Source organism: Rhipicephalus microplus, chromosome 4 (assembly GCF_043290135.1).
Source record: "Rhipicephalus microplus isolate Deutch F79 chromosome 4, USDA_Rmic, whole genome shotgun sequence".
Taxonomy (NCBI): domain Eukaryota; kingdom Metazoa; phylum Arthropoda; class Arachnida; order Ixodida; family Ixodidae; genus Rhipicephalus; species Rhipicephalus microplus.
Window position 1 is genome coordinate 156,101,062 of NC_134703.1, and position 22,868 is coordinate 156,123,929.

Consider the following 22,868-nt stretch of genomic DNA (forward strand, 5'->3'; position numbering starts at 1 on the left):
GTAAATGCCCGCTACGGCTATAACGAAATATTGGTTATAATGAGCAAATAGCTGTGGCCCTCCAATTTCGTTATAACGAGGTTTAACTGTAGTATATACATATATATATACATATATATATATATATATATATATATATATATATATATATATTATATATGTATATACATATATATGTGAAAAATCAAAAGAGAAATAAAAAGCCGCTCGCGCTCGGCGCCCTGCAGCTCGTCATAATGATGCGGCGACGCGTGTTTATCTCTCACATGTACTTTGCCCCGCGAGGGGGGGGGGGAGAGAATTAGATGCGTGTGCGCACGCGCTTATCCTTCGGTGGGCAAAATCGCGCGCCTTCGACTTTGACCGGAATGATTGCGTTCAGTTGCCGGGCGCACAAAGACCTCTTTGCTCGCTGGGCAGGTGCCGTTTGCGAAAAGAGTGCGCTCTTCAAACGCAGCGAAGTAACAACTGGGGCACTTGTTAGCTCGTACTCATACTTGTACCTGTGATTACGTTTTGTGCCTTAGTTTTGTTTAAACAGCCCGTTAAGTGTCGAGCAGTAAACATCCTTAGTTCGTTCTCGTCCTGTGCATGTTGTTTTTGTGCGTCATTTGTGCGTGAGTAGCGCGCTGCACGTTTCGATCTGCTTGCGTTTTCAGCGTTACATTTCAAGTTGTTATCGCATTAATTGCTGCAGCCTTGCAGGGAAAGTGACATTTCTTAATTTCGGATAACCGTGTTCTCACCACCGTGGGAATGTCAGATTAGGTGCTGATGGAAACTCTTGGAGACCACGATGACGATAGATTTCGGAGGTCGGCTTGTCACGCGCTTCTGTTTTGCGCCGCGAGTTCGCAGGCTGGTAGCTTTCGTGATTAACCGATTAGTTCTGGCAACATGACGGTGGATTGAATGCGATGCAATGAACACTAGAGCAAAAAATTGTAATGTTACAAGAAGGCTGGCAACCAACTTTTTTGGATCCGATGTCACGGAACTCGTACAAAACGCTGGTGCGAGCAAATACGGCCGCTCCAGGGAGAAGTGCTCTTTTCACACAGTCTTTTCGCGTTGAAACAGCACTGATACACGTTCAGATAGTATTATTGCTACTGGAGCGGTCCCCCCTCCCCCCACGCGTTGTTTCGAGCTTGTCCAATACGGGTGGTTTACTTTCTGCTTGAGCATTAGAGGGTAGTTCTAACATGCGGGAGATGTTATCTTACGCACTTTCCAGGCGATAGGGATGGACCCACTCTTTTGATCTCTGCTTTAGCAGCGCCCGTGGGCTTTTACCCGCTCTTGAAAAATACGATGCGTGGGGGCATGTTATCACTTTGGACTTGTTACAGAACATGGCGGCGACAGCAAAAACCCGCCAAGAGTGTTCATACAATTGCTATCGTAATAATAATACAGTTTTTGACTGTAAATTAGGTGTTTTGAGTAAGCTCTACCTTTAGTCCCCCTTTTGTTTATTTTGTGCGTTTATTCGAATTTTAGTGCCGAACCTGCATAAAACGAAATCTTCTTTATAATGAATTTTCCCGGAAATTTATCAGTTTCATTATATCCAGGTTTAACTGTATACACCTATTCGTTCGTTGCGAATACTTTGAAAATATTCGATAATTTAAATTTGAATCAAAGTGAATTCGAATACCCAATTATTCGTTCAAATATTCGAAGCATTCAAATATTTGCACAAGCCTAATGGTGGGAATAGTCAAGTCATGCAAGAAACCCTAAAAACGCAGCACTGCTACTATTGTGCTATCTTTGAATTGCATGCATTGCTGGCACAAAGCTCACAAACCCTTCTTACCTCAATGCACCATCACTTTTCCATTGGCAATATACCCTTTTCACACAATTTATTGGAAGGTAATGGAAAGGTAACAGTGCTAACGTTACTTTTTGCTCACACAGCAAAACGTCCACCTAAGATTCTTGCAACTGCAGTGGCATCTACGACAGTGCGCAAGTATGTCCCCCAGACTCTATTTTAAAATGTGACATCATCGTCCTATAATATCTACAGTACGGCACGAATTCAATGAGCCTTGAAATAAAGCAGCAGCAAGCTGATACGCTGATCATTGCATTGGATGTCTGTTGTAAAAAAATGCATAGATGCTTGACTGATGACCTCTGCTCCCTTCTATGATAATGATACACAGCACGACGAAAGTTTTTATTTTAAGTTTAACATTTACTAGTAGCTGTGAAACATAGGTAGAAGGAGGCTCTTGCTGTTATGCTGGCTTTGATGAAGGCTTGGTGCTGCTCATTCAAAGCATATCCACGAGGTGACTGATGACGGGTGGGGCGAAGCGGACGGTTGGACGCACGAACGGACACTTTGTCCAACTCATCCTCATTCACTCCGTGGATATGCTATGACACCCCAATGCAATGCAACTGGCTACTATGACAACTGCGACGACATGGGACGTACGACCCACAGCGTAAGGCACTTCGCCCCTAAAAGCTCAATCGCTATTTCAGCATGGCATGGTGTAAAGAACAGCTGTTGGCAGTGCTGCATGCTGCTGATATAAGAGAAAATTTTTTTTTTGTTGAATTGTGCTGCTGACCCTCGCAATTCCACGACATCCAATTTTTTTGCTTCTTTGTATGGCACCTGCCACCAAAAATCCCATCTTTTAAGTGACTGCAACCTGATCTTCACAGTTGTGTAAATTATATTTGATTCAATAGAAATAGCAGTCATGCCGACACTGTGGAATCAGGGCGTCGACAAAGCATATATAAACATCCTGGAAGAAATCTACAGGGGATCAACTGCTACCATAGTGCTTCATAAAGAAAGCAACAGAATACCAATTACGAAGGGTGTAAGCCAGGGGGATACAATCTCACCAATGCTATTTGCAGTGTGCTTACAGAGGTTTTCAGAGGCCTAGAATGGGAACAGTTCGGGACAAGAGTTAATAGAGAGCACCTTAGTAACCTGCGTTTCGCCGATGACATTGCATTGCTGAGTAACTCAGGGGACGAATCGCAACTCATTATTACGGAGTTTGACAAGGAGAGCAGAAAAGTAGGTCTTAAAATTAATCTGCAGAAAACGAAAGTAATGTACAACAACCTCAAAAGAGAACAGCACTTCGAGGTAGGCAGCAGTGCACTTGAAGTTGTAAAAAACTACGCCTACTTAGGACAGCTAATAACCGCGGAGGCGAACCACGAGATTGAAGTAACTAGAAGAGTAATAACAGGCTGGAGTACATTAGGCAAGCACTCTCAAATGACGACTGGTAGATTTCCATCATCCCTCAAGTGGAGGGTACTTACAGCTACATATCACCGGTACATAACTATAGAACAGGAACATGGGGGTTTAAATAGAGGGTTCAGCTTAAATTTAAGATGACGCCAAGCACAATGGAAAGGAAAATAATAGTTGTAACCTTAAGAGACAAGAATATAGAAGAGTGGATCAGGGAACAAACCGGGGTTAAGGATATCATAGTTGAAATCAAAAAGAAGAAATGGACATGGGCCAGGCACGTATCACGCAGACAAGATAACCGCGAGCAGTAATAATCAGTTGTTGCTTGGCTGCCTTGCGATAATCGTCAAAAAACAAGTGAATACTACAAGGTGCTCATCACTTGCCTCCTTTTTCTGGCACGCTTGCAGCACTGAGCTTACATGCGGGCACTCGCAAGGCATGCCTAGGGTCACAGAAATGCACCTTCTTCTTTTAAAACAATTTTTATAGATACTTCGAACTGTCAGCACAGGCTCTTCAACAGGACACAATAAGGATTAAAAGTGACATTGAAAAATGCAAAATTCACATAAATTTGCACATAAAGACATGAAAGTTATGCTACTTCATCCATGTATCTAACAATGCAATAAGCACAGTAGTACACACAATGTTGTTTCTTGTTCAAATAAAAGTAAATTTCTATCGTGTGGTCTTTAAATAACTATCATAAAGAACTTAGCTTTGTAATAGCGAAAAACATCCATAAAGTACGCGTGTAGTAGTACCCCCTTTTACATGCAAATACTGCTAACAACTTTTGAATGCTGGAACAAAATATCTTACAGATCTCACATACTGTGGAAATCAAAACTATACGAAGCATCAAGAAGTTTGCCATGTGGCACTTTCAATAAAATGAGCATAACAGTACAAGGCGGATGAATGTAGTATTCAGTAAACATATGTAGAAGCTGTATACGCACTTACGTATGTACTAGTAAATATGCGAATGTGAGAACTAGTTGTTCATAATTTGCATTCGGTTTTTCACCTTTGCGTTTGTTGAGTCTGTGCTGCCAATGTTAGTTTCTCCCCTCACATATAAATTAGTAATGCCGGTCCTTGCCATTCCAAGGTGGATATAAACTGTCAATCTCCTGCAGTGCTTACCCACTTACCAAGGCCCATGATATGTAAATATGAGCTACATGTGGCAGGAAGAAATGGTTTAATGATGCATACGACCGAATTTTCGCGTTATTAATATAGTGACAAGCAAATGATATTCCTCTAACCCCATACCAAATTTAATTTATGCAAAGTTAAGGACGCGATCACGAGAGCGCCCAGGCGCAGGCCACTAGATAGGTAGATGGACACATAGATAGAAATGCTCCAAGGTTCTCGCAGTTCACGAAGAAATGCTTTGCATTTAAAACCCCCACGACATGGAGCTCTTTCACAGTCATTGTTTCCAAGATACTTGAGCAGGCTTTCATTCATAGCTTTATGTTGCTCGACAATGCGTGACAATCTTTTTTCCCCCCTCATTGTCTTTTAATTACCATTGTAAATTAGTGGAACTTGTTGCTGGCTTACTAGGTACGTAACTTTCAGAAAAACAGATGCCTCAGCACCTAGAAAAATGTGTGGGAGGGTGAGATCTTACGTGTCTTAGCATATACTAAGTATGTGTATGTACAGTACAAAAAACGAAGATAAGAAAAGGCACATAAACGATGTGAACAGCTGCCGTGCAAACAGCATCAGTCTAGCAGTTTATGCCTGTTGTCTGTCTCTTCGCACTGTACGTACTTGGAATATATTAAGCCTAAAGACCGCCAGCAGAAAGAAGAAGAAACAAGAAAACAGCGTCTGTTCTTGTGCTTCTTGCTTCGGCTGGTGGCGCTTAGGCGCCTAGGTTTCTCTCGCAGTTACCGAGTGCTGGCAGCCATTCCATACGACGAGGTGAGGAAGTATCTACCTTGAGGGTGTCCTCTAGCCTGTCCAGAAGTAGCAACACTTGTCCCCGATGCAGAAACACGTCAGCATTGCTTGGATCCTGGCTGGCTGCCTTTTCAAAGTCCTCGAGTGCTTCTTCCAGTTTCTCAGCGTGCACCTTCAGAGTGCCAAGCTTGATTAGAGCATTCACACGAACCTGCGGGAAGAAATACAAAAAGAAACTGTGAGACATTTGAGTCTGTCGAGGTGGACAACCAGCGAAGCAGTTCAGCACTCCACACAAAGGCTCACGCACAAGGCCCATTCCGCATCAAAGGCGCTGCTGTAAATGTGCTCATCAATGTTGAAATTACTGTGCAGAGTCTACCACCCTGGAACATCGACGATACTAGCTGAAAGCTTTTAGCATTTCATGTTTAATATACATGTCTATAAGTGGCTGTACATAGATACTGGTTTCATTTGTTTAATAGCCAAGCTCCCCCGTGTGGATAAAATCTTGTTTTTTTTTTTTATGAGTGGGTATCACAGCAACACAGAATGTGCAAAAGCCAGCTTTCAAAAGCCAAGCTTAAACTAATCCTCCTAAAAAGGCTTCCTTTCTAAACACACATACAGACATTTTCCAGTGGCAATATAAGCTATACTACATCAAATGATGAAGACCCTTTTTATTATTTTATTAACTGCTTGCTGTTGCTCTAAGCCATGCGCATGTCCTGACAGAGTTCAGAAACAGCAGCTCTATGTTTCCTTTTATCGCATTACGGCGTGTATGACTATTGCCGTCTCAAGGAGCAAGAGAAAACTGGACCTTTTGCACACTAACTTTCTGCACAGGGTTGACATGAAACCCCAGATCCTAGTTACAGTAGACTCTCAGTAAACGGAACCTGAAAGAACCGGGAAAATGTGCTCTATTCTACAAGAGTTTTGTTTGCTGAGAGGTGAACATGGGTGCATAATGCAAGCCCAAAATCAAGCATTGCAGAGGCAGTAGTTGTTTAAGCAGTGGTTCTGTTTAACAGATTTCTGTTTCCTGAGAGTCTACTGTATATTATAGTCCTTCAATAGCTTTCATGGTCACAAAACTGCCATCTCAGCATGATATATAACTAGCGTGGCCACTAGGGAAGCCACAGTAAGAGAAAGGCTACTCGGCAGAACGGCCGCTACAAGCCACGCATTTTGCTCTTTTCTGTCACACCTTGGCGCAAAGCCTCACTTTTATTAGACATTTATTTATTTATTTATTGTACCCTCAGGGCCCGAGGGCATTACAGAGGAGAGAGGAGATATACATAACGGAAGCAATATAAAACAGCAAGGAAAAAAAGAAACGCACAGCAGATAAGTAAGTGAAATAAAGTAGGCATAAATGACAATTCGATAAGGAAAAAGGTATACTAACAATAATAAGCTTATACATGCACACATATATGTATACATATATACAAACATATATATATATATACACACACAAACATTTAGAGAAGATCAACAGTTTTACGAAACATATCATTATCAGTGATATAAGCCCATTGGGAAGATCATTCCAACTGACACAAGTTCTGGGTACGAATGAGTCATGAAAACATTTGGTGTGACATGATGGAACTCCAACTTTAATATAGTATTTATACCAATTATACCAACTGAACTTGGAACTAGTCAGAATGCTTTCTTATTGAAGACAAACAGTAAGCAATCTCAAATTCAGCTGGAGATCCAGTATGCAACCAGGCAAGGTGCACAAATTAAAAAAAAAAAAAAAGCAGCTTTAATGTTACTGTCATGCGCTGCACACAAAATGAGACATTATGAGTTACCGTTAAAAGCACATTAAAACGGAACAATGAATAGGTTTATATTATTAAACTGTTTTCTGAAAAGTCTAATGTCATTAATTTTATAACCATAAGCCGATTATTAGAAGAAGTCAAGGTCGCAGCATTATTTAAAAAAAAAATTCTATATTTCGTAACAAAATCTACGCATGTGACATTATTACAAATTTCAGTGCATCTTGTCGTCGTACTTTTAAGACATTGGCTTGACAAAATTTTCTAAAACTTGGTACGTTGAGTTCATGGGCCCATCAGCAGACAATCTGGTTTGTTTTTACCTATAAGGAGCTACATTAGCCTTAGTAAACACTGTCAAAATTTATGTCATGGGGCTTGTTGCAGGAATTTCAAGGAGGCGTGCCTACCGCATTCTCTTTTTGCACGTTTTCTTGCTTACTTCTCATGAAGAGCGCAGTGATATTGAATTGTGAAAGGGTAATTTACCCAAAACAGAAAAATCCTTTTTTCCTCTTTAGTGCCCTTTTAAATGCACTACAACCTGAGCTCAAGGTCCCTAACTTTCAAGTGCACACGTCTTGTTCCAGCAGTGGTTACAGTCTATTACATAACAGGAAATTTCCGCTTTCGTTTAGCAGTGATCTGTTTATAACAGTTACATCGGCAGGTCGTAACCATTACTGAAAAAATTGCTTGGTGGGTACTGTTGTAGTTTTTGGGCCTCGAAAGCATTGTTAATTTTAATGCATATCAATCCAATCGTGTGACAGTTTTTTAATGTGATATTTATTGAAAATATTAAAAAAAAAACACGTAGATTAATACTTTTCTATGAGTTCGCACTGGGCTTTTTGATCTCCATTTCTCAGGAGCAGGGCAACGGCAATTACATTCAATGCCGTACTTCCTTAGTGAAACATGCAGGCTTCTTAATAGAATTGTAATCACAACCTTTCTTTAAAGTAAATGAAGCTATGCAAATGCTTATGAGAAATAACAGGTAATTATTCCTTTTACTTAGCATTGGGATAGTAAGCTCTTGCATCTTTCTTTTTTGTTTTGTTACAATAAGAAGCTAATTGGTAACTTATCCCAGCTGGAAACCATTTTTGCACACAGTGGCTCTAGAAGTCATTTCACTGGTGTGGTCACAACTTGTAATTTGTAAAGTAGGCTGCCAAGTCGAGGAACACACGAGAAACGGCGTTAGGCCTGTGGTGCAGCTCGTCTCATGTCACCATTTATTGTCAAATCGTCTATATTATAAATGTTTATTGTCTCGACTAATTAAATCACCTTGCCCACACACGATTCAAATGCTGAGGTTTTTTGTTTTTGTCGCGTTATGGCTCATTTACACGTATTGAACTGCTCATGTACAGCGAAGTGCTGCGCTGCTAAGCGTGTGAATAAAGGTGCGATTCCCAGCATGGAGGAAGGAAAATGTTAGGAGGGAGCATCGCAACATGCAATAGAAAGAAAGAAATAAAGACAGAAAGAAAGAGAGGTACAGTCAAACACGGATATATCAAACTCAAAGGAGATTGTGAATTAGTTCGATATATGAAAAATTTGATGCAAGAAACAGAGGCCCGGAGAGCTTACCTGTGGCGGATCATCACCTACAATAGGCGCATTGAAGATTGACAACTAATTCTGCACACATGCCGCAACAAAATGATTTATTTGCGTGAAAAAAAAATCGCTTATCTTGGCCTGCTTCTTTGTTTTCGAAATGATGTTGAAGACGCTAGTCTCGATCTTATTAAGGCTGCCCAGGTGCAACAGTCCTGTTCCATCCATGTTGCCGAAACAACGGCAAATGACGCCGAACGCTGCCGCTTCTTCAGCGGCAGAGTACGCGTGCGCAGCCAACGCCTCGTCCGGACGATTCTCCTTATCACTGGAGCTGTCAGCCTGGGCATCCTGGGTCCCTGCAACCGCAGCTTCTATGTGCTCGTCAGTGAGGCTCGCAACAGCCTGGACGTTGCAGTCCGCTTCCATGAAGTCATACGCAGACACGTCGTGTGGAACTGCTGCTGGGAAGCGGGACGACAACTTGCGAAGCGCGCCTTGTATGCGCTCGTCGTCCTCTTCACTGGCTTCCGCAAGTTACGCTGTCTCGAAGCCTGCTTTGCGGAAACAGTTGACCACTGTGTTCATTTTCACGTCTCGCCAGGCATTGAAGATCTCCACATGAGAAAACTTATGCGGAGATTTCTCGCCACTTCATCATCCACAGCTGGATGTCCTGGCAGCTGACAGCTTTGCTTTCGCCGGAATTGGCCACCCGGTGTTGTCGGCCAAATTGTTTCACCGAGTGCAGCGGCAAACAATTTGCCCTTGGCGATCAGCATCGGGCCATACACCGAATGTTCTTCGCGCGCACTTCTAAAAACCAGGCATAGAGTGCCTTTTCTACATTCCCGCACATATGACAGGCACCGGATGTTCGCTGCTTTGTCGCCTTTTCCATGATATCTGCTTTGTTCATCAACAAGGTACTCAGAGTGCTCCGTGGTATCCTGAAGTCGCCCGCGATGTTCAAACATTTCTCGCCCGCCTCAACATGCTGAATAGCCTTCAACTTCGTCGCAGAGTCAAGGGTCTTGTGCTTCTTGACTCTGGTCATAGCTACACGAGAAGTTGACAATTCAAGGAGTTTGCAGCGGCTTTGCCCACCACGCATGCAAAAGAGAATTGCTGCACATGCGATGGTACATAAAAGACGCGACAACAGAAGCAAAGCGCTTGCGAGGCGATGGCCATCTGCGAGGGCAGGAGCAAAAGGCACGAGCTGTGGTTAGCTGATCAAACCTCACAAAACGGCAACAAAAAAATAAAAGAAAAGGCGAGAGGAGGAGGAGGTCGGCTCCTTCGTTCCTGCTCTCCGAGCCTATGGGTACGTGGAAAAAGTATGAGAAAGAAAGATTGATTGATTTGTGGGGTTTAACGTCCCAAAACCACCAAATGATTATGAGAAACGACGTAGTGGAGGGCTCTGGAAATTTAGACCACATGGGGTTCTTTAACGTGCACCCAAATCTGAGCACACGGGCCTACAACATTTCCGCCTCCATCAAAAATGCAGCCGCCGCAGCCGGGATTTGAACCCGCGACCTGCGGGTCAGCAGCCGAGTACCTTAGCCACTAGACCACTGCAGCGGGCCCATGAGAAAGAGAGAGAGGAACGAAAAAAGCCGTTCCTCAAGTTAGAGGTTGTGCAGTCCGAGCCCTCTTGCCCTTACCTTTTTTTTTTTTTTTTGAGCGTTCCGTGTTTTGTCGGAGGCGTGGTGTCACGCGGAGGTCGCCGGGCGTGCGAGTGTCAAAGCGGCTTTCCAACTCGCGCGTAGAGCCGCGCTGCCGAAGAAATCGCAGGGCGCGGCGAGTGCCGAAGCGCACCTTCCAGCTCGCACGGCGTTCAATATATATACGAAGGTGAATAAAAGTACTGTGCGATATAAATGAGCGAATTTCTATCCGAAGACAGGTAAAAATACTGTTCGATAAAAACGTGCGAATTTCTATACTTTTACAAAGTAATTTCAAGGGGTAACTTAGAAGTTCGATATAGCCAAAAATTCTATATATGCAAGTTCGATATAACCGTGTCTGACTGTATATAAGGCATATAAGGTACGTAGATGCCAAGCATCACATGCTCAGTTTAAAAAGCTCCCAAACTTCGACAATTTTTTGTAAAGAATTAGACTTTAGAAATATCCTGCACACCGATATTCGCACCTCACGTACCCCCCCCCCCCCCCTCCCAATGTGTTTCCAGTGAACAAGGGCAGTAGTGTCATCGCGAAATACTTTATTTGTCCAAAGGCTCACCTTCAGGGAGGCCGAGTCCATTTGGAGCACCCGGTTGAGGTCGTCGACCGTGGACTGTGACAAGCCCTGCAGCATGTGCAGCGTGCCCCGCAGCAGCAGTGCTTCGGCAAGAGCCTCTCCTTCGTTTTCAATCTCCTTGGTGCAGTGTTCGATGACCTCTTCGTACTTTTCCTTGGCCAGGCACTCCACCGCCTGTGCATAGGCACTACTGCCAGAGAAGCAAACCTGCCAATCAGCCCTCGAATGATTAGGGAAAATTTAGATTTTTCTTGCATTCAACCAGGTACCGTAAAAACGGTGCCAATGGGCATTCAAAGCTCATACTGGCTAAACAAATTGCCTGATTTCACAACCCGAAAATACGTCGTGAATTCAAGAGGCACTACTGCGGAAGGCTGAATATTAATGTCGCAACCTGGGGTTTCCTGCCACTAATCAAAATCAATATATGTACGAGTGTCGTTGCATCTAAATATGGCTGCCACGACCATGATTGACCAAGTAACATTGAGCCCACCAGGAAATGACTACAGAACAGTAGCACATAAAAACATAGAAAATTAGGCTGCCTGCCCCACCTTCGACAAATGAGAAAATATCTGCTAGCTAAACAGTACCATAAATAACCGCCAAGCCTGCACGGAATGCGCAGCAATGTCACAGCAAAAGCCGTGATAGCGGCCTTTCAAAGCCCTTTTTAAACAATCTTTGGGTAATTGCTACAACCACACTTGCAGAGTATCCGATACACCATAAATCATCGTATTCCTGTGTATTAGGCAGGCATTCACTATGCTACACCTCCTCATTCTTTGAAGAAGCATGACACCCGCTACACACTTGCAAGAAATTCTGCTGCAATTTTTTTATGCTGTGGCTGACGACGATGAAGAATTATGCTTGAAGCTTCTGTAATGGGTTGGAGCATTTGATGACCCACTCGTTATGCAATTTGCATTGTGCGACACCTGGCTGATGTTTTGCTGTACTAAAACGATTCAACTCTCGCCCATAATACTAACGTAATTTCTTTCCTGACATCAAGCCTGTCTAATTCCAGTTTGCAATGAAGTTTCAAGCAGCAACAAAGTTTTGCGGTAGAACACTGGGCTGGCACGCAGGGGACCTGAGTTCGAAACCCATTGTGTCCTTGGTGATCTTATTTAGTAAGTTTCTTTTTTAATTTGTACGATAGTGGTTAAAGACACCAGTGGCGGCAACGGCAAACAACTACAGTGCACGCTACCCTTGTTGTGATCCCATAACAGCGTCTTCTGTAATAGTCGCACAAATATAGTGGGCTTGTAATCTGCCAGCACAGGCTCATTTTGATGGTTTACCGCACGCCCCTTTCATTGGCGGTTTCATTCCAGGAAGCTGAACATTCAAGCATCCGATTCTGTTGCTGCATAAGGCCATTAATGTCATACAAAGACCGGCTTAAGGGGAGACACGGGTCTTTTAGACCAAAAAATTGACAAAAAATCAACTTTTCAAAATATTTTTTTTTTTTAAATCTCGACGTCCAAAAGAATCTATTGCCGGAATATTAACGCGTTCCGATTAGTATTTATTTTGTTATTGCGTTCTAAAGAGACTTTCATGATCACTCTCGCTCGAAAACGCGCCCCCAAAATGGCCAATTTCAATGCCGTCGTCTGCGGTAACCGTTAGCCGCAGCACAGCCATTTTGGAATCATTTGAAAGCTAAATTCTTCAGCAATCTGGTTTTAGCGAGAAAACAACTCTAAGTCTGGCGACTATGGAGCTACACGCCACCAAAAACAAGGATATACTCGCACGGCATTGGCGCGTTTATACCACGTGGGGCAAATCTTGCTCTATGATTGGACGACCGAAAATTTCGTCTGCCCGACTGTGTGCAACAATGCGCGACTCCTTGTCACAAATTGTTCGGACGCGACGATGGCTGGCGGGCGACGCAAATTCGCGACAGCTCATGCCTACGGCAAAAAAACGCAAGCGTCGGTCTCGGATACCTGAAGCAGCGTTGAGTGAATCGACGGCGACGAGCTCCGCGACATGCGCCAGCGAGTGTACGATATCTACCGAAGCTGCAGCCGCGCAAGCGATGCCTGTGGCCGACGACACGAGGACAATGCGCGTCGATACGCATTTTGTGACAGAAGCGGAAAAAGTGGCAATTTAGCATCGCGCGGAAGAGCAACGACAGAAGCTGTCTTCGTTATCAGCTACCCACCGAAAGCGGTCGCTTATCGGAGATTCCCCGGAAGTGGGGGGGGTCCGGCACCGAGTTTACGCTGCTAAGCCTACTGCTGCTGAACCAACTGCTTCGGTGCGCGAAATGCGAATTCTGCTCTGGCCCATTGAACGTTTCACGGGGCGACCGTGAGTACGGATTGGCAGTTAGAATAGTAGTGAACTGTGCCGTCTGCGGAGATGTCAGCGCCGGATCGAGCTCGCCGAGAGCAGGGGGGAATGCGACCTGCAACCCTTTCGAAGTAAGTGTGCTTGCGGCTCGTGCAGTTATGAGCACGGGCAATGGGCAGACCGTGCTAAACGACATTTTTTCGGCCCTGAATGTGTCTCGTCGTGGAATGCACAACAAAACGTACCAAGACTACGTCAAAACCAAGATGAACCCTGCCGCGATGAACGCATCCGCGGTTATTATGAGCGAGTGCGCAACAGCTGTGAAGGCCATCTATCCTGAACTGAATTTCGGGAACCCCGGCAATATCGCAGTTTCCTATGACGGGACTTGGCTCACTCGTGGCCACTTGTCACACATTTGTGTGGGAACTGTAATAGAACTGTTTTCGGGCTATGTGTTGGACTTCAAAGTTCTCTCGAACTTCTGTTTGGGTTGCGAGATTGGCCCCAAGGACGACGACCCTCGATGCAGTGAGTGGCGAGCTCGGCACAAGTGCCAAAAAAATTCGAGCAAGCCTGGCCAGATGGAGGTGGAGGCTGCCAAAATTCTGTTTCGCCGGTCCCTCGAAAAGCATGGATTCCGCTACACAACGATGTTGTGCGATGGCGATAGCCGTGCTTTCAACAGCCTTCAGGAGGAGCAAGTTTATGGCTTCGTGGCTATCGAAAAGGAGGATTGCGTAAATCATATACATAAAAGGATGGGTGCTGCACTGAGACACCTCCTGCAGAAGAGCAAGGGGGAAGGTCAGCCATGCCTCGGTGGCAAAGGAAAGCTCACTGCTGAGCTTGTAACGAAGCTTACAAATTATTATGGTTGGGCACTCAAGGCACACCAGGGAAACATCCATGAGATGGAGAATGCTGTCCTTGCCACTTACTATCATGTGACTTCTACTGATGCAAAGCCACAACATTCACAATGCCCAAAGGGAGAAGACTCATGGTGTGCCCACAACAAGGCAGTGGCAAGGCAGCAGGTTCCTCCTAAGCATCGGTACAACCTCCCGGAATATGTTGCAGAAGCGCTCCTTCCAGTGTACACTCGCCTCTCAGATCGAAAGCTGTTGGAGCGCTGCCAAAGAGGCAAAACTCAAAACTCAAATGAGAGCCTCCATTCAGTGATCTGGTCGCTTGTACCGAAAACCAAGCGCGCCTCGCTCTTCACAGTCGAAACTGCTGTTGCGGAAGCGGTTGCTCGGTTCAATGCTGGAAAGAAACGTGCTTCTGAGGCCATTTTGAAGGAGCTGCATTTGAACCAAGGCAACACAGATGTTGAAAGATGTCTGGAAAAGGACCAGCAACGGCTAGCGGCATGTGACAAAAAGCATACCAGAGCAGAAGACTTCAAGAATGCCATGAAGAAGAGGCGTGTGAAAGAGAGTGATGGTGATTATGAGCCTGGTGGCTTCTAGAGCAAAAAGGGCTCCCATCTGTTGCTTTTTTGGCGAGAATTAAACCTATATATAGTCTTCAAACTTCTTTTTGTGTTTTCTCAAAATCATTTTTTTGCCTATGTGCTATACTGTTGCCCACAGTATCTTTTGATCTAGTGATCAGATTTCAACGATTCTTGTTGCAATTGACAGCTTACGAGTTCCTATACACAATAAGACTACTAAAATTTATATTTAGTCAAGAGAAAATTTTTTATGTGCTGATAAATCTCGTGAAAATTACCATGTTCCCAACCATTATACTACATATGGCAATAACTTTTATAAAAATAGAGCTAAAATTACAGTGATAGTATAGTTGTGATCCTGGATTATTCTAGACTATGTCCATATAAAGTGTTCAAGGATATTTAATGATTAAATTGCAGAATAATTGGGCAATCCCACTATTCATTATTTATTCAATATCTCTAAAACTACTTGAGATAAAAGAAAATGGATTGCATATATCTTCACAGCAGGTTAAAAGATACGTTGCCTGAAAATTTCATTTGAATACGATAATAAACAAAAAACTTTTATAGAACACCAGGGTCTCCCCTTAAAGTATGAATCCGATGGTCAGCTGCCAGTTCGTAATGAAATCACACACTATGTGACGCTGACAGGAAGAAAAAAAGAAGTGTTCCACACTCGCCAGCATGGCTAATAGTGGCATTAACATTCTAAGGTTTAAATGCACATACATACCTCATCAATGTGAGTGTAGAAGTGACAGCCGCTGTAGCTCACTGGTACAACATCAGATGCAATATTTGAAGGTTGCAGGTTCGACCCCTGCCGGCAGCAAATTATCTTTTCACCGGCTTTGCTTTGTTCACATTTACATTACAATTACTGCTGCTAATAATATCTCCCATACAGTGGAATCTCACTAAACGAAACCTGAAGATACCAAGAAAACATGTTTTACTTAACAGGAGTGCAGTTTACTAAGAGATGAACAAGGATACAGAATACAAGCACAAAACAAATCTTGTCAGAAACACTTGTTCCGTTTAAGCAGCAGTTCCATTTAAGAGATCTTTGCTTACTGAAAGTCTATTGCACTTTCTTTGGCATCATTGTCTGTCAGTTCTAATAATGAAGAGCACAAAATTAATGTTGTGCCTTTAGAGTTCTTCAATGTGCACCCAATGCTTTGTAAGGAGATGTTTCTCTCATTTCACTGCCAATGGCACACGTGTCCAGTGGCAGGGAGCCGAACCCGCAACCGTGCACTTAAAGGCGAAACGGCGGTAAAACAGAACTCACCCGGGACTGTCACTTGTAAGAAAGGGCTTGCCTTCCCGATGTGCCTGCACAGCCTTTACTACGGGATCTTCACAGAAGGAGATGAAGTAGTTTCTAATGAAGTGCTTTGACGGCAGCATGGGCTTTCGGACCTGGGCAAAAAAAAGTAATAGTGCAGGTATCATAATAGATGCCGTAATGGAAGGCAATGGAAATTTCGATTATCCAGTGTTTTATAACGTGCACCGACATGGCAAAGTAGACGGGCCTCTACCATTTCACTTTCATCGAAATGCGACCACCGCGGCTGGGATCAAAGTTGTGACCTTTGACCAGTAGCTGAGCACCGTAGTCGCTGTTCCATCAAGGTGGACTGACAGAGCAGGTCTCAGTTAACTTACAGGAAGCCAATTCTACAACTTTTAAACTCATCGCAAGTATACTATATTTGACAAATTAAAAAAGGTTCAACTAAGACGCTTAATTTCCGAGATGCCTATATCACTATTCTCTGTCCTATTGCTAAAAACCTTTCTCCATTTTGTGGGCTACGGCATAATGATTTAGCCATTATATGTACGAGCAATACTGCTTAATATAAATGATTTGCACAGGAAGCAACACTGCAGTACAAACACATAAAAGCTTCAGAACAATGGGAGTTAACTGTAAGCCTTGAAAAGCACATGCATGTGTAGTGCACAGCTTGCCAGGAAACACACTTCAAATTTATACAGGCATCACGTACACTTGGTTACTTGCATTGCAATCTGAAATTTGCATCCGCTGACATCAAGAAGCTGGCATACCTAAAATGTGTGCAACAGAAGCTCAAGTACTTGACATCCATTCGGCACCCATCGCAATCATACCTCACAGATTAAATCAAAGCAGTGAAAAACCGTGCAGCGCATTTTATATCATCCCAATGCTCACCATACATTAGCATAACTGCCTTGAAACGCACCCAACCACTTCCAGTCCTTGAATCACATCGCATAATTGCTCGTCTTTGCCTGCTCCATTTCTGCTTTTATTAGTCACCCACAGGACATACGCCTCTTATTCCACATGTATGAACATCATCGAGATTGGCTCACACATATCCCATAGCACACATAAGTGGTCGCACAGCGACGATGAATAACTCCTTTTTCCCACTGCAATCACCTTATGGAACACGCTACCTAATGCCATTGCTTCCTGTTCAGATCGAGGAAAATTTTGCGAGAAACTAACCTGACATTTTGTCCAGCAACGGGTGCCTACCATAACATGACGAATTGTTTTGTGTATGCAATGCTAAATTTATTTCTCTTTTCCTTTCTTTTTGTTACTAATTACAGTTATTTTACCTTTGCAAAACCTGTGCATCACCATTTTTTTTCTAATATGCGCCTACCAAAAGATGTTGAATTTTCTTTGTGTACGTACCCGATGCTACAGTTATTTGTTCTTTATTTTGTTAGATTTGTTTGTTACCAATTATTGTATTATACTGTTTGCTGTATTATATATACATTATATTGTATTATACTGTTATGCCTTTGGGCACTTAAGGTGTGATAAATTGAATGAAATGTGAATTGTTGATTAAACATGCTAAATTGGCAGAATTGTCAATAAAAAACATAGTAATGAGAGCTCCAGATCGATTCTGCCAACTTGCACTGCTTTAGGACAAATATTGCAGGCTATGTTGAAGGCTTGTTTCAATTTCCGAAACTATAAATGGGCCTCATCTCTAAACTGCAATTTTTAATTATAGGGGCTATGTCAAAAAGATGGAAAAAGAAGAAAGGAAAGCAACAGTTCTCAGAACCAAAGCTAAAAATAAAACCCCCTTTGACAGTTGCTTTGAAATCACACAAAACCCAAAAATGCAGAGAAAATTTATATAAGACTAAGGCTCGTATTCACAGACGAACCTTATCCTTATCTTGCATCTTCTTTATCAGTCTTGTGCCTTAAGTTTGTTTGATAAACAATATTTGCTTAAGGAAAACATGGGATAAGGATAAGGTTAGTTTGTGAAAACGACTCTAAGTGATCTGAACTTTAGTGACACCAGCTGTTAATGACTTCTGCACAATTCAGGATATCCATCAAGAGTAGCATTACCAATCAGTATTACTCTAATACAAGAGTCTTCAAATGAAAGCAACTACGGTGCAATATACACATAATGGTAAATGTTTTCCCCATTGTTCGTACCCTTGTTAAGTCTTCTTCTAAGATGAGGGCAGAGTGGGTCAGGGAATACACCGGGGTTAAGGATATCATAGTTAAAAAATGAAAGAAGAAATGGACATGGGCTGGGCACGTAGCACGTAGATAGGACAACCACTGGTCCTTAAGGGTAACTGAATGGATGCCCAGAGATTGCAAGCGCATGAAGGGGAGACAGAAAGTCAGATGGGCCAAGAAGATTAAAAAGTTTGCAGGGATAACGTGGCAGCAGAAAGCACAAGACCAGGTTGATTGGTGGATCATGGGAGAGGCCTTTGCCCTGCAGTGGGCGTAGTCAAACTGATGATGATGGTGATGATGATGTTAGGTCCTGTAGTGGCTTTCATTACGGGTTAGTGAGAAATGCATTGTTGTGCCATATTCAATGTTGGTGCTAAAAAAAGTTTTTAAAGAACCTTCTCAAAGTCTGGCAAATTTTGTTTTATCGGATGCAAAATGTGAAAACACTGGCTTTACTGAAACATTTATTATGCTTAAACCACTTGCCTCCTTCTAGACAAATTCTGGGTGTCTGGGGGAAAACTAGTTTCGTTTTTACTTCTTTTCTAGCTGACCAAGGTGACATGGTACAACTGCAGCCTACGTAGTATCGTAGAAGTGGAGTTTAGCGGAGATCAACTTGCGAATATGTTTGGAGTGTACTCAATATACATCACCATAACGAAATGAGTCCTTGGTATGTGGGGTTTAACGTCCCAAAACCAGCATATGATCATGAGAGACGCCGTAGTGGAGGGCTCCGAAAATTTCGACCATCTGGTGTTCTTTAACGTGCGCCCAAATCTGAGCACACGGGCCTACAACATTTCGCCTCCATCGGAAATGCAGCCGCCACAGCCGGCATTCAAACCCGCAACTTGCGGGTCAGCAGCTGAGTACTTTAGCCACTAGACCACCGCGGCGGGGCCAAAATGAGTCCTTCATAACAACATCATGGTTTTAGGCCGTAAAATACGGACAATCACTTGCAATTATACCATGAAAAAATACTGCTGAACACTGGCATGGCAAGTTATCACTCCTAGCAAACTTGATAGGCACTTCAGTTAGCCATGCTGCATGTCAATTACACTAATTTCATAACAAAAATGGAAATGCCAGCGTCACCACAACATCGGCTATAACAAATAAATATCTGGTTCGCACGAGGCTCAAATAATAAAAGGTAGCCTAAAAAGCAAGAACTATTATTGAAGGACAATTGACAACAATGAAAAAAAAATTGCCATGACGTTAAAAACTGAAGATAGATACGTAGTCGCATCTTTCTCTAATTAAATACGAGCCCAGGCCCGCTTTGTTAAATGAACTTCGTACTGTTGCAACTTCGTTTTCTTATGTTTTAGTCTGTTCAGATCGAAATGCAAAATGGAGACCAGTAAGCATTAGCTCCTCTATAAGGGGCTTGAATAACTAGTTTTTGTATCTAGGATGTTTGTCAGAGCCAGACTGGACGTTTTTCATTGCCAATTTTTATCTTCCTGTAACAATGAATATATGACATGACAAACTAATTTATGGTCCTCATGCTGCTTCACTATATGTGATGTCCAGTTGTATCAGTCACTGGTCATGCAACATTTACAACTAAATGTGGTGCTTATTACTTGATACTGCTAAGCATCAAAGTGACATGATTGATTGATATGTGGGGTTTAACGTCCCAAAACCACTATATGATTATGAGAGACGCCGTAGTGGAGGGCTCCGGAAATTTAGACCACCTGGGGCTCTTTAACGTGCACCCAAATCTGAGCACACGGGCCTACAACATTTCCGCCTCCATCGGAAATGCAGCCGCCGCAGCCGGGATTCGAACCCGCGCCCTGCGGGTCAGCAGCCGAGTACCTTAGCCACTAGACCACCGCGGCGGGGCAAAGTGACATGAAAGGGTAGAGTTAATAATTCTCAATTGCTTGGGCTTAGTAGCAAGCACACGACTGCCTTGTTTTACATGAAACCTGTTCAGTAATATTTAGGAGCATCAATTAAGCAGTCTGTCAACTTGATTATGCAACTGCAGCCGGAGTTCAATATATATTGCAAAATTGGCGATGTTATAGCATGATTAAATGTGCCAAAGCTCGAACAAAATTTCAAAAAAAAAACAGTAACATATCTTTATTTGTACAATTAGGTCCCCTTTCCTTCCTATTTCATTTTGCTGAATGAAAGTCATCTCACCAAAATGGTTGACCAAGCTAAACTAGCCTTCATTTGTGCTTGTGCTCACTATGTGGAACCAAAGGGGAAGAATTCATGACACAAATGAAGACCTTTTGCTTCATTTTAAGCTGTGGAATTTTGCATACTGAAAGTGCAAAGCAAATAACAAAGTATGCCCCATTGGAGCGCAACATGTTGGCTGGACCTATTTTAACCACTTGGCATACTTCAGCATGGGTACGTGTATTTCTATGTTACTTGAACATAAGAATGTGGTTGCAACAGCTTGATACTGAACACAGATGTTCAGCAGAAAAATACTGGCACCAGTTAGCCATCAACCAGTCCAGTTTCCAATTTTTTTTTCCCAAATGACACAACATAGAACTAAATTCATCAACAAGTCTAGTCTGCAGGATTATATCACATGGTGGCTCTATATTGCCCCTGTAACAAATACATAGATGACCACCCAGCATTAAAGCGAGCTTGGTAAGCATGCGGGATCGCATGGAAGTGTGCAGGCAAGTTACCTTGATAAGCTCCTTTGCGCTTGCTTTGCCGATCTTCTTTAGCACCCTGTCGGTCACAAGCAGCGAGTTCTGGTTTTGGAATCCCTCGAGTATGCACACAGCTGTGATGTCTGTGGAAAACAGGAAGGCGAGCTCAAAACCAATGAGCACTGAGATCCCTTAGTAAATATCGTTATTGCACATCCAGGGCAGATGCTTTAAAAATATGCGAAGCCCAGATGTAAGTATGATGCTACTTTGATCATTCCTTTCACTACCAGGCTTTCAATGACTGTTGACATGCCGCAATTTTCGCGGCAGCGTGCAACAGCAAACGTTCACCTTTACGTTCTTGCCTCAAAACATAAGCATCGGCTAAACTACAATATTAGGATCAGCTGAGAACGTAATGCGATGAATGGCTGCTCCCTATCTGATTACTCAAAACACTTTCAAAAGTCTCACTTCACTTAGAGCACCGCTTTAGCTCGTTTTTCAACGCGGGCTTACCTTCCAGACACTTGTCCAGCTCATTGACGACCTCGTAAGCCTTCGCTCTCCGGTGAAGTGCCTTGACATACTGAAAGTTCAGGTCTATCGCCTTGGTGCAGTCGGTGATAACGGCCGTGTAGTTTTTCTGCGCAGATCAGCGCAATCGAGTCACAAACGATGAAACGGCGAAATAAAACGGTCTTACCAAGTTCTCGTAGGCGGCCGCACGATTTTGGTAGAAGGTAGCCAACTCATTTTTGTTCTGTGGCGGGCACAGCGCGATCGCCTCCGAGTAGCACTCGATGGCTTTATCGAACTTGCCCTCCTTGAAGTACTTGTTGCCCTGGTTTTTGAAAGCCTTTGCCCTCTCGAACGGGTCCTGCGCGAACAAATGAGACACCGACGACGTTAAACTGGTGGCAAGCAGCGGCGAGAGTCGAGTTGGGTTACGTCTCCGCGTCGAGTTGCCACGCGTGGTGAAAAACACGCACAAGGAAACATCAGAGCAGAGCACGCCAGATAACTCGAGCGTCCCGCCCATTTTTCAGACCCCAGGTCCACGTCGCTGTTTAAGAGCCAAGACGCCGACACGTGCGGAGTCTGGGCAACGTGCCCGCGGCTGTTTGAGACGCGTTTCGAGAGGTCGGTCGCTCACCTTGGCGTCGGTCGAGCCGCGCGAGTGGTTAGTTTGCGATTTGTCCACTGACTTGGCCCCTTTTGTTTCTCCGGCGCTGGCACCGGGCGGCTTCCCCCTGGCGCGAGATTTCCTGTAGTACCAGTAGGCCAAGCCGGCAGCGACTGGCGTGGCGAAGAGAACTGCATATTGCCACTTGGAAAGGCCCGCTTCGGAAGCCGCTTCGCCGCCGGCACTCCTGGCCATTCCGCTGGGAGCCATGTTGATTTGGAATGATCACTTGCCGGGTTGCCAAGCGATGTCTAGACTCGGGCCAAATCTGCCGAAGAGATGCTGACGTGACCGCGACTTGCGAAGAAAGAAAGAAGGAAAAGCTTGGAAACTGTGGCACACCCCCACTCTGGGGGACTGGCCAATAAGCAGGTAGTTTTAACAAAATATTGTCAATTTGTATGCTCAAGTCTTTTAAACTAATGAGAGGAATCAAGCAAAAAAATAGTTATTTGAAATAGACAATTAGAGATAAAGGATATAGAAAATGAAGCAGATAATTTCAGAAACGACAGTAAATAAGTGAATGAATAAAGTAATTTAGAAAAAAATGAGTTTCAAAAATCTGTTCTACCGTGTAAATCTTCTTGAAGCTTTAATAAATTTCTGCAAGGCATCAGTAACTTTCCCGTCACTGAATCCTAGACAAAGCTCCCAAAGAAAGTACATTTGGAGTGTTTAACTCTAATCTAACAAGACGGAAGACACCATCTAATGTGATTTTGCGCAATGTGGCAAATCCTTTACAATATATCAGATAATGGTATACGTCTGTTATCTCAGGAACTCCACAAAACCAACAATTAGGGGATG

General features: G+C 43.5%; 1 protein-coding gene across 2 annotated transcripts in view; it reads right to left on the reverse strand.

The window, feature by feature from the left end:
• The window catches only part of Tom70 (translocase of outer membrane 70), a 48,517-nt gene extending 26,200 nt beyond the window's left edge, over positions 1-22,317 (reverse strand). Inside the window, exons 1-7 of one of the 2 annotated variants that reach the window (XM_037423536.2) lie at positions 22,026-22,317; positions 21,576-21,749; positions 21,389-21,515; positions 20,900-21,009; positions 15,972-16,102; positions 10,846-11,050; positions 5,226-5,399 (exon numbers count right to left, since the gene is read on the reverse strand). In XM_037423536.2, coding sequence (XP_037279433.2) covers positions 5,226-5,399; positions 10,846-11,050; positions 15,972-16,102; positions 20,900-21,009; positions 21,389-21,515; positions 21,576-21,749; positions 22,026-22,265 — 1,161 coding nt within the window. In that variant the 5' untranslated portion in view covers positions 22,266-22,317. Of the gene's footprint in view, positions 1-5,225; positions 5,400-10,845; positions 11,054-15,971; positions 16,103-20,899; positions 21,010-21,388; positions 21,516-21,575; positions 21,750-22,025 lie in introns of both variants that reach the window. The other variant, XM_037423535.2, reaches the window with a different exon arrangement.
• Between the last annotated feature and the right edge of the window lie 551 nt (positions 22,318-22,868).